Source organism: Cervus elaphus, chromosome 1, assembly GCF_910594005.1.
Source record: "Cervus elaphus chromosome 1, mCerEla1.1, whole genome shotgun sequence".
NCBI classification, from domain to species: Eukaryota; Metazoa; Chordata; class Mammalia; order Artiodactyla; family Cervidae; genus Cervus; species Cervus elaphus.
Genome location: NC_057815.1, coordinates 86,602,448 through 86,614,965, shown reverse-complemented (window position 1 = coordinate 86,614,965; position 12,518 = coordinate 86,602,448). Strand labels below are relative to the sequence as shown.

General features: G+C 39.6%; 1 protein-coding gene across 3 annotated transcripts in view; it reads right to left on the bottom strand.

Moving 5' to 3' along the window:
• The window catches only part of HSD17B12 (hydroxysteroid 17-beta dehydrogenase 12), a 173,177-nt gene that overhangs the window by 56,819 nt on the left and 103,840 nt on the right, over positions 1 to 12,518 (bottom strand). For all 3 annotated transcript variants that reach the window (XM_043909765.1, XM_043909776.1, XM_043909785.1), the window contains exon 4: positions 7,654 to 7,761. In XM_043909765.1, the coding sequence (XP_043765700.1) occupies positions 7,654 to 7,761 (108 nt within the window). The remainder of the gene's footprint in view (positions 1 to 7,653; positions 7,762 to 12,518) is intronic.

Below are 12,518 nucleotides of genomic sequence, written 5' to 3'. Positions count from 1 at the left end.
TTGGCAACTAAATCACCACCACCACCTAAGCACCTCCACTAGTCATCAACCTACCACTACAGTTTCCTCTTTAAGCCTCACTACTTCATTTCAAAATGATTTCTTCACATCTTTCATTAACTAAAATAGTCATTCCTCAAGGTGACTGATCTGGCAAGTAGACAGTAAACTGAACACACTAATACCAATAAGATGTAAATAAAGATGTCACTGCTCTTTCAGAGATATTTACATTTCAAAAGAAGGCACTTTAAAACTAATTTCTAAATAGTAAAGTTCCTGAGAATGGCAAGAAGATCATCTGTAGCTTTACATATTTTAAAACCCTCTGAAAAAGCAGCAAGACTCTTCTACTTGTAATTTCCTTCATCAGTTGGGACTGGGAAGCCACATAAAAACTTCCCAAGGTGCTTGAGATTCCTCCCCTCCCAGGGTTCCTAGAAAAGGTTTCCTCAGCCCAGTTCCTACAGCCCTGTGGTTCCCGCTCAGCCACCTGTTTCCTTTCCCTCTGACGCTTTGGGGACTGAACTATAAGGAAGCCTTCTAGAGATCTCAACCAAACTAATTCCCTGGGAGTTTGCCATTTTGAAGCTAACTGGTCCTTTCCCCCAAGTAGCTAATAATACTTTTGGGTCTTTTGTTAAGAAGCTTTGAAAATTAAGTATAAACGGTTACAGAGTAGACTGATCTTAACTATTAATCTCTGCTCAAACTATCTTTTAAGATATTTATTCCCAACACTCAACCATTTTCCATCCCAGAACACACACTAAGTTATAGGGGGAAAAACAGAACACAAATGCTTCTGATGTTTTCCCCATAATCCATAAGGCTGCACAGGTAAGGATAATCAAGAGATACTTTTGCATTCGGCTGAGAATGCAAAGACACCAATTAAAAAACAATCCACCAAATACATTAAGAGAACAATTATTTATTTATGAAGGGCACAGGAAGAAAAGAGAATAACATCTATTTCAGATTTTGCAATCAACTGACTTTTATTGTCTATACATACTGTTGTTATTTAAATGATGCCTCTTAATGTAATTATGGGCACTGTGTAGAGACAGAAAAAAGTTGATGGGTAATCAACAGGTCTAAGACACTAAGCCCTTGCAGATCGACACCCTGTACCCACTGATTTTCTGGACTCTACAAGTTACATAAACAATGACATATGGGTGGAGAGGACCTTTCATAGCACTTGGCATAGGGAAACTCTTGGTCCAGTATGCATTAAAAGCTTGAAAAAAGCTATGGTTGATTTTTTTAAAAAATGAATCACAAACTAAGCATCTTTGTCCAGAAGGACCTTTCTATTTTTGCCTCTAGAATAAAGAATGCCACTATTTAAAAGTAAAAAAAAAAAAAAAGGTCAGAGTGGAATTTGAGAAAAGTATTGTCTATGGCATACTTCAAAACCAAGTCTACTCCCCTGGCCTTGGTAAATTACGCCTTCTGCGATGTATTGTATGAAGTCCTCCAAACCAATCCGGAACACACACGCGAGTCTCTCTTGAGGAATCAAGTGAGCATTGTAACAGTCACATTCTGCTAACCAATCGTTTGCTTACTGAAAGCAGGACTGATGTCATTTTCTCTAAATAGCTGGAGTTTTTTTTTGTTTTTTTTTTTTAAGTTTTCTTAAATCTGTGTTTCTTGGCATTTGCCTGACAGAAGACAGACGATGTTTGCTTATTTTACACAAGAGTAAAGAGTTCATCATCTCAACCTTACACATTTGCAGTCTGATCAAGTTATGGTGAGCTTTCAGTATGAATTCACAGAATTCATGGCCATTTTTTTCCCCACTTATCTTACTGAAAACTTAATATTTCTTTCCTAACACAGAGCATTTACTATTGCAATTCTGAAAACAGAAATTTTCTTTATTAAGCACTGACTATGCTTTTAGTGGTCAATGCTATTCAAACAAATGGAATATACCCTGGTGATTTTTCTTTCTTTTTATCATTACTGGTTTCATTAAAATTTTTTCAGTAGAAAAAAAATCTTACTCATGACTTAATATGGATTGACTGCTAAATCTTACTAGAAATCAATGTATATGTTTGTTATTTTAGGTAATGTTATAAAGGTGAGACTGACATTAAGCAGAGGAGGAGGGAGAATAAACTAAGATCATTTTCCCCTTCTTAGACAGAGGCGGAGGTATAATGGGATCTTGACTGGGGTGGGGGGAAGAGGGAACAAAGTGAAGGGCTATATGTTCAGGTAACAATAACAATAAAAAAAATCAACACCAGACCCCTCCCACAAGTTCTAGATGGTTACACCCACACTAGAGAAAGAACTATAAGGTTTAGGTTGAATACGATCTAGTAGTGAGATAAAATTTAGCTCATAAGGACATTTTAATATTTTCCTCAAAACTCTTGGCAAATTAAAATTATAATGCCATATATCTGCTAATAAATGTCAATAATAATTATACAAAGCTTATGATTAAGGAGATAGCTCTGACAGAGTAGGAAGAAAACAAAGTGTATAGCCAATTAATAGTATAATGAATGTGAAAGTGCTGCTATAAACTTTAAAGGAGCATTAGCTCTAGTTATTTTTATTATTGAGCTGCAACCAACCTAGAAATCAAAACTTAAGTTGTCTGTGTATGTGTGTGGGGGCCTAAGTAAGTATTCAATCAAATTGTTTAATTACAGTATAACTTCAAAGCCACACTGTTAAGATTTTAACCTCAACCTCAGCACTGCTGAGATTTCATCCTGATCATTCTTTGCGGAGGGAATCTATCCGAGCACTTGAGCATGTTTACCAGCATTCCCTCCCGCCCTTCACAGGGGCCAACAGAGCTTCCTCCTCTCTCCTCAATTAGTGACAATCAGAAATGTGTCTGGATATTGCCAGACACTGCAAAATTGCCCAGGTTAAAAGCCATGTCAAAGATTAAGAAAAACCTCGTAGTTATATGTATGGCTCTCCCACACAAACTGAGGATGAAAGACAGCCAAGATGAACTGGAGATAGATGTCTATCACTAGGCATGTGTATGACTCAGATGGTAAAGAATCTCCGTGCAATGCAGGAGACCAGTTTGATCCCTGGATCAGGAAGATCCCCTGGAGAGGAGGGAATGGCTACCCACTCCAGTAGTCTTGCCTGGAGAACTTCATGGATAGAGAAGCCTGGCGGGCTAAAGTCCACAGGGTCGCAAAGAGTCAGACACTATTGAGCAACTAACACTTTCACTTGGTGTGGATGGCTACCGAACATTTAAAATGTAGCTAGTCTGAACTGAGATAATGTTATAAATGTCAAACATACCCTATGACTTGAAGACTTGCTATGAGAAAAAGAATATAAAATGTTTCCAAAAATGTTACATGGATTACTTGGTTAAAATGATAAAACTTTGGATATAGTGGGTTAAAATAAAATACATTACTTAGTTTTTTTCACTTATTAAAAATGTGGCTACAAGAGAGGTTAAAATCACATACGTGGTTTGCATTATATTTCCAGTGGACAGTGCTGAACTTGTGCAAAAAACTACCCCTCTTCCACACTGTTCCAGGCAGCCCTTGATGACACAGGGCTCTGTCCCAGTTTTCCTCTTTACTTTCTCTCCATTCTCCTTGGATTAGCTCCAGTCTCCTTTCTCCAAAGAGACGACTACTCAGAGATGACTGACCTCTAAGCTCTCTCTCTCATTCAGAGCTCTACTGTAAACTAGACCCATAAGTCCAGCTTGACAACCCCACCTGGTGGGGAGGGGATGAATTGGGATCGACATAAACACACTTCTGTTGTGGGGGTTTTGTCGCTAAGTTGTATCTGACTCTTTTGCAACCCCATGGACGGTAGCCCACCAGGCTCCTCTGTCCATGGGATTTCCCAGGCAAGAATACTGGATTGCCATTTCCTCCTGCAGGGGATCTTCCCGACCCAGAGATCAAGCTCTGAGTTGGCAGTGGCAGGCAATCGCCTGCATTGGCAGGCGTATTTTTTTTTACCATTGAGCCATCAGAAAAGCCCACATGTACACTACTATATATAACATAGATAACTAACAAGAACCCACTGTATACCACAGGGAACTCTCTTCCGTGCTCTGTGCTGACCTAAACGGGAAGGAAATCCCAAAAAGTGGAGATACGTGTATACGTATAGCTGATTCGCTTTGCTGTACAAGAGAAACTAACACAGTATTGTAAAGCAACTACACTCAAATAAAGATTAATTAAAAAAAAAAACAAAACCATTTGGGCATCCTAGAGGAACCCCAAACTTAAATGGTCCTCGTTCCCAAAAAGATTCCTTTTCTAGGATTCCCCATTTTATTAGATGGTATTATTGACACAGGTGTTCAAGCCAGAAACCTGAAGGTCATCAAGAGTTCTGCGTCTCTCACGTGTAGAGTCCTGCTTCCTCTACTCGGTCCATATTTCTGGAATCACCCTTTTCCCTACCCTACTGGCTAGGCCACGTCACCACTATTTTTTCCTGTATCAACTCTGCCGTTCCTTTTACCCTCTTTATTACACCCTGCCCTCCCCGTCTCAACACTTATCCCACTGATAACGATTTTTGATCAGGGTTGTCTTTCCATTCAGAACATTATACTACATAAAGCCAGGTACTTTCTTGTTCATTGTTGCATCTCCAGTTCACTGACTGGTGAGTGACTAAGGAAGGGTGGAAACTGCAGACTCGCAGGCTGCAATTTACTCAGGGGCTGGACTACAAAAGCAGCGGTTCCGTAAGCATATGTGGCCCAGGAAAATATCAATTCTTAGGTCTCAATAGTAATGCTTATGTACTGACACAAGTCCTAGGATTCTGGAAGTGGGTACCCTGTACCTCATCCTTCATAGATCTACCTATTGTGCCTAAACTCACGCTGTAGACTTTCTATATACTAGGTCAGGAAAGAACAGCTGAAGAATGCCTTTTGTAACACTCCAACTCTAAAGGAAATCAACCCTGAATATTCACTGGAAGGACTGATGCTGAAGCCGAAGCTCCAATACTTTGGACACCTGATGCGAAGGGCTGACTCATTGGGAAAAGACCCTGATGCTGGGAAAGATTGAGGATGGGAGGAGAAGGGGTGAGAGAGGAAGAGATGGTTGGATGGCATCACCAACTCAGTGGACATGAGTTTGAGCAAACTCTGGGAGGCAGTGAAAGGCAGGGAAGCCCGGCGGGCTGCGGTCCCTGGGGTCGCAAACAGTCGGACAGGACTGAGAGACTGCACAGCAGCAACAAGCCCTTCAGCAGCCTGACTGACACCTGACATCTTCCATCTTCAGTGGCAACGCCCAGAGGAGTTACAATTTCAAAGTCACCTGGTGAAAAGCAGCTGAAATCTTACAAAGCTAAGGACCACTGTGATTAACTGAACTACCCCTGAAAGAAAGCCATTCTCCAAGAACGCAAGTTCAAAATAAGTCTCCTCTCATTAGGGGTCCTCAACGCACCTCCTGGCCTAAGTCAGACTTCACTCTCTAATCCAAGACTAGCTGGAAAGGGTTTTGGAGAGATTTTGGCAGTGTCTATCCTAACTAGTAAGCTATAGCTGCTACTCACTTGAAAGTTTAGAAAAAAGTCCAGTTTTAACAATGTTAGTCGTGATTTACGCTTAGCTAAAGGAAGAAGAGCTTGTGAAAGACTCCAGGCGGTGTATGCACTAGAGAAGAACAAGGCAAAGACTAGAACAGTGTGTTCACTCATCTTTTGCTCTCCTATAAGTATGAGAGTTACATTGAGGGTAAGTGGGGCATGGTGATGGTGACACGGGCCAGGCAGGGGCTGAGAAGACAGCATAGTAATAAAGCCAGAGTTAACCCCAGGCCCAAGGGCACCATGGAGGGTGATACGTGTATAGTACTTTTTAATTGCCTTACCAATAAATTACATGAGAGGTCATTCCTTTATAGTATGAGGAAGACAGGTGGGGTCTTGACTAAAGAAAAATTAGGAAACATTTTTTAAAAGTATTTTCTCTGTCATTCCTCCTGTTATACTCCAATACAGAAAACAATGGCAAGTGCCAGGTTCACACCAATGCAGGCAGGGGGATAAAGAGATTTAGTGAAGAAGTGATGTTTCTCTGAACTAGATGCCCTTTTCCTTTCTAGAAATGAGTCAGAGAATGGCGGATAACTTTTTGAAGCCTGTATTTTTTTTTCTCCTTAAAATCTGGTGAATCTTTTCCGTAACAAGGTCTAATAGTTCCTACATCTCAGCAAAAGCATCGATTTTCGGTAATAAGAGTAAGGTAGCTGAGGTGTAACATAAGGAAGTAACAGACTTGGAAAAAAACAAATACAGTAAGTCCGCTACACGTGAACCTCCAAGCTGCAAACTTCCAAAGATGTGAACACGCACCCACATGTCCAGTCACGTAGGTCAGGGCGCGTGTGCGGCGGACACTGTCACATGCACGCGTCCTCTACAGGCGGCGCTGCTTCTGTGTACTTGACTCTACAGTACTGTACAGAGGCTGGATGGCATCATCGACTCAACGGACGTGCGTCTGAGCAGACTCCAGAGATGGTGAAGGGCAGAGAGGCCTGGCATGCTGCAGCCCACGGGGTTGCAAAGAGTCAGATACGACTGGGCGGCTGAACAACAACCGCATCGAGTGCAGTCGTGCAGTATCTTTATTTTAAGCCCAGGATGTCCGAAGCAAGCTTAAAGCAGCAGTGATATGGCTGGTACACCACTGCTGAAAAGTACGGTAGTACTTTTAGTACACTATTGAAAAGTACAAAAGTACAACAGTACTCAACAGGACTTTTCAAGGTACTGTGTGCACTGTGTAAGATTAAAAACATGTTCTTTTGTTTTTTCTGCTTGTTTGTTTTTTATGTGTTATTTGTGTGAAAAATATTATACACCTATTACAGTACAGTATTCTCTAGCCAGCTGTGTTAGCTGGGACCTAGGCTAACTTTGGCTAACTTACTAACTGGGCTTATGAACACACTCTCAGAATGGAACTCGTTTTTAGGTAGGGGATTTTACTGTGGTGGCTAAAACCCAGATGCAGTTCTCAACCTCTGTGTGACCTCAGGCAAGTCACTCATCTGAGTCACGTCTTCTCAACTGGGTTGACAGTTACCCTCAGTGGGCAAAAACTGTTTTGGGCGCGTGGTGTGAGCTCTTGACCTTTCTGTATATAAAGCACAGGTATAGTACATAAACAAGATACACAGTGTATCTGTGGTATTAAAATTTCATGGGAGGGAAGATTAGTGGAAAATAGTGTCTAAAAAGACTCCTTGTTGGGGAGAAGGTAATACTGAACAAAGGCTAAGAAATACCCCTCTAAGCCTTTATTTCCTGAGCTATAAAAATGGGTCAGCATCACCTGCTGTAAAAGATTATAACAATATAGCTATATTTAAATACATACCAAGAGAATAAAAGACTGGAAATAAAGCGGGCCGAGAAAACAACCTAAATTGTAGTCGTCATTAAAATACAACACAAAACGTAAAGATTCACGCATGTATAAAAATTAATATCATCTAATGACCATTTGTATTAATAAGACAATTTTCTTTTCACTAGTTAGGCCACCAGTTGAACACCTAACATTCAAAATGAAAACAGTCCTAATCAATAGATGCAAGAAGAATCTATAAATGTAACAAAGATACAAACCTAAAACACCAATCTCAAGACCTGCCAAGCTTGTTTTAATTTTGTCATAAATATCTTCTAATGTAAAGTCAACAGCAATGGTCTTTGTTTCCACTTTGAATTTTTCTCCTAGGGAAAAAAAAACACAAATGGAGAGAGGATAATTAATATATGGCAAATAAGATTCAAGCATTTGATGGCATTACTCTTTCAAACGTTTTCCCTGCCCCAATTTGAGATGAAATTTAGACCAGGATAATTTTAAGCAATCATGAGACCATCTAAGAGATGCTATAGAGTCAGCACAATAGTTCTGAAGTAAGAATTCCAGTGTTATCACAGAGTTGCCTGAACGTTCCTTAATCAGTTCTCCTATAAATCAATAATGATGACTTTTTAGACCCTTAGGTACAAACTATAAAACATGGTTCATATCATCATGCTATATACTCTTTAAATATCTCTAGCTTTGTGATTTTAATTGCAAACTGATAACTTCTTTCTTTCTGGAAGAAGTCTCTATGTCACAAAATATTGTAAAGTGTGATCTATTAAACAAAAAATCCATATTATTAATCTGGAAATAAAAAGAATATGATATTAGAATTTGGAAACTTGGTTAATAGTAAATAGTCGCTACATTTAAAAAGCCCACATAAAATGCACAGTAATGGAGCCACAAAGTGACACAAGAAAGGCCTATGTTCCAGTTTGCACAGGACTATTAAGGTCCAAACAGAGCTAAAGAAGAAAGAAAGAAAGAAATTGAAGTCGCTCAGTCATGTACGACTCTCTGCAACCCCATGGACTGCAGCCTACCAGGCTCCTCAGTCCATGGAATTTTCCAGGCAAGAGTACTGGAGTGGGGTGCCATTAAGGGAAATAACAAACTGAGAGGTGAGATACTGGAGAAAGCATACTCATGAGAAGGAACATGTCATGTTGATTTCTGCCTTCACTAGTGAGCTGCTCTGAGAACACAGCATCAACTGTGAGGTTACCGAGACATCGGTACCAATTTCACTTCCACACTTATTTGCTAAATGACTTTGAGCAAGTCACATACCCTCTATGGGCCTCTGCATCCTCCTGTGAAAATGAAGGTACTAATACTCATTAGTACTATCAACACAAAGGTACAAAAATATTACCTTTAGTACTATCAATACTACTATGTACTGGCATACAGGAGGCAGTCCATAAAGTCTCTGAGAATGTTTATTCTCTGGAACTGGATGAGAATTCAAAAGAATTAATTTAAAAACCCTACTTCCAAAAATAAAATGTTCTTCCTTTGAAGTCAATGCCAGCTCATCACAGAATATACAGCATTAATCCTCAGAGATTTCTGTTCTTGACCTAAAAGGATTTATGTCTGAAACTAAAACAGCTGGTTCATGACAGATTTATTCTTAGTTAGACTCAATGAAAAGTTATCGACCCTAGATAGGAATCCATGAATAAACCAGAGAGGATAATAACTGACCTGGAAAACACCTTATCTAATGTTAAAGGTACACCTACAATTCGAATATAAATGAGTTATGATATGTGTTCATGTAATGGACAGCCAGTTATAGGGCTGTAATTTCCCCATAGCTGGTCCAACATGTCTTATCACAAATGGTTCACAGAATTTACCACAAGTAAGTAAAGAACTTTGCCTTTATTAGAGCCACCAATTCACAAGAAAAAAGACAAAAATCAAAAGGCTGAAGGAAATCTTTTATTGAAAGTAAAACTTTATTCCAGAGGTAAAATAAGATAAAATTTATCTATTTATTTAAGAAAAGCAAAGTCTGTTTCCACACTAGCACTATACGCTGACATTTAGGAAAATTTCTCTCTAGTAATAAAATCCACCTAACAGCCACTGAATCAAATTTACTTTTAGATCTCAGAAGATTTGGTGAATGTACTTCCATGGCACAGCCTTATATACCTATGGCATAAGTAAGTTTTCTTATGTCGCCACATTAGGATAAACAAAATGGTTTTTGATGCAAGTTTTTCCTAATATATAAAAATTTGAACTTATACCTGAATTTTTCTGAATCCTGCTCTAGTCCGGTTAACACTGTCTTCTTTCTCTTTTCTTTGCTGCCCCTATTGTGGGCTTTTCTTTTTTTAAAAACATAGGTCAGATCCTGTCCGTTTCTTCCTTGCAAACCTCCAAAGGGTGTCATCTCACATACAGTAAGAAACAAAGTCTTCAGCAACAGCCTGATACCAAACTCATCTTGACCCACCTACTCTCCGGTCACTCCCCAGCCTTGTTCAGAGGGGTCCGGGCAGTTCTGTAGACACAGAATCTTCTCCAAATACACTCACGGCTTTTGCGCTTTCTATGCCCTCTGTCTGGAATGCTCTTCCAGATCCCGTGTCTCTGCTGGGTCAGAGAAGTCTTCCTTGACCAGCCTTTAAAAAATGCAGCTACTCCTCTACTGCACTCCATCTCCCCCTTCTCTGCTTTTGTTCATTCCACTGTGCTTACCCCTCTCTAATCTACTATGTACTTTGCTAATGTACATGTTTATTGTCGTCCGCTCCCACCAGAATTAAGCTTGTGAGGACAAGGACTTGGATCTGTTTTGTTCAGTTGCTCAACAATGTCACAAAGGTTCCAGGGTCCTTCCACCCTCTCTTATTCCTCTAGACTGGCTCTTCTCTTGGTTTCAAGAGGGCCACTGCCATTCCAAGCATCCATGCAGGTAACGTTCAGAAGCAGCAACGGGACATCCTGTAATATATTATAGGTCCCTTTTATAGTGAGGAAAACTCCCCCAGAAGAATCCAGGAGTCTGCTCTCACATTTCCTTTCCCAAGGTTATGGGCTATGCATGCTCTTGACCAGGGCCGTGGACCAACTTTGAGGACTCCATGAACTCCCCCCGAAACCACCACCACCAAGCTGTGTGAGTCAAAAATAGTAGCACGTACATAAAAACAGGACAGGTGACGCCACTCTCTGGGCCAAGGCCATTAGAAGAGAATAATGACAGATGTTCTAAAAGGCTGGGGTGGGAGACAGCTGGCTTCCTTAGGAACTGTGGAAATAAATCTAGGCATCTCCCCCTTCCCCGCTTCCCATAGCCTATCAACTCTCATCTGACCCTGCCAACAGAAGCCAACACAGATGAACAAGAACTCTCCGTTTTAAACATGAGCACAAGGATGCAGCAAGCACCCGGAACATAAGTGGGGACCGTTATATTCAGGTTTGAGCAAACCTTTTGGCCATCCCAACATAATCTTCACTTCCACATTCACCACGTCTCCTACCCGAGGCTCTTCATACGACCACCAGTCTACAACCCAGCAACAGCCCACCACTAGAGAAGAGTAAGAACTTCACCGAAGCTCTGGAGACATACTTCTGAGGACCCTGATCCTTGTCCACCACAACGGTCCACAACATGACTGCCTCTGTCATCTTTCCTCCAAGGTAGAAGTTGTGATAAGTTAAAATCAATACCCTAAGTGCTGTGGGATAAAGATATATAACAATTCCTCCAATTATGTCTCAGCATTTTTTTTTTAAATTACATAAAATACTTTCTTTTGAAAAGTAACTTTTTTTCTTGCGGTACCTCTCTTTGCTGGCTTGAGAAATGAAATTAAACTCATCTCTTGGTATCGATATATTTTGTTTCTAGGACGCCCTGTGAATATAAAAATCCACGGAGGCTCAAGTCCCATATTCGGCCCACCACATCCACTAATTCTACCAAGTCAGGATTGTAAACATAACACGTGATCCTGGGGTTGGTTGAATCTACCACGTGGAACTCATGAACACAGAAGGTAGTGAGTACTACCAGTAAGATCTGGACCAGAGTTGACCAATTTCCCATGCAGGATACATGAACTAAAAATCAAGTTCAAAAGCAAAAGGGATATTTTTGTAACCCTCCATAACATTTCTCTCTTCTTTCAAATAAAAATATAGTTAGAATTAATTAGAAGTCAAATATCACACAGTACCTTTCTTCTAAAAATGCTGATTGTGCTGTTTTTGTTTTTAAGTGACCTCTTTTTATTTCAACCTGTCACTTTGTTCTTACAAGATTCCATTCTGGTTTTGTGAAATCTCACCACAGGAAAAAGTATTCTTTTCAAGATCTAGGTCTCTCACATCGGTATTTAGAAAAAGGAAGCTTAACAGTTAGTTGCTTTTGTTTCTTTAAAGTCAAAACAAAACCAATCCAGGAACTTTTGAAAAAATTACCATAAAATTTAAAATATCAGCTATTGAAATAACTACTTTATGGCAATTAATACTCTGAAGATCAATATAGTTCAACATTTTGCCAAGAGTAGAACCATTTTTCTATTTAACACAAAACAACACTTTTCATTTAAAGTAGAAGGAGAACAGTTTTTACATATTACACCAAAGTAAAAGCAAAAGTGCTGATTTAGAATCTCCTCCTATATTATTGGAACTAAGAATACAGATCTGACACCAATCGTCTGGCCTCTAGGATGTCCTAAAGAACTCAAAGGTACCATGTAAAATGCTTAGGGCTGCAGTTAATAGTCTACCAACTAAACAGGAGTAATACCTGATAACAGCTATTACAGTAATAATTCATAAGTTATCATTTGCTAAGAATCAACTAGATGCCAAAAAGTTTACTAAACGACATATGTCTTTTAATCTGCAGAAGAATTTACTGGTATCTCGCTGAAACTTACAAGTGACTATTATCATAAATTTCAGTTTTCATCATTTGAAAGGCTATCATTTATTTACATTTTTTTAAATTTTGAAATAATCTCAATCAAAGTTGCAAATACTGTACAAGGAACTTCTTTCCTGAGCCATGTTTCGTTCAGTTGCTTCAGATTCCATCACCCATAAACACTTCAATGTAGCCATTCTC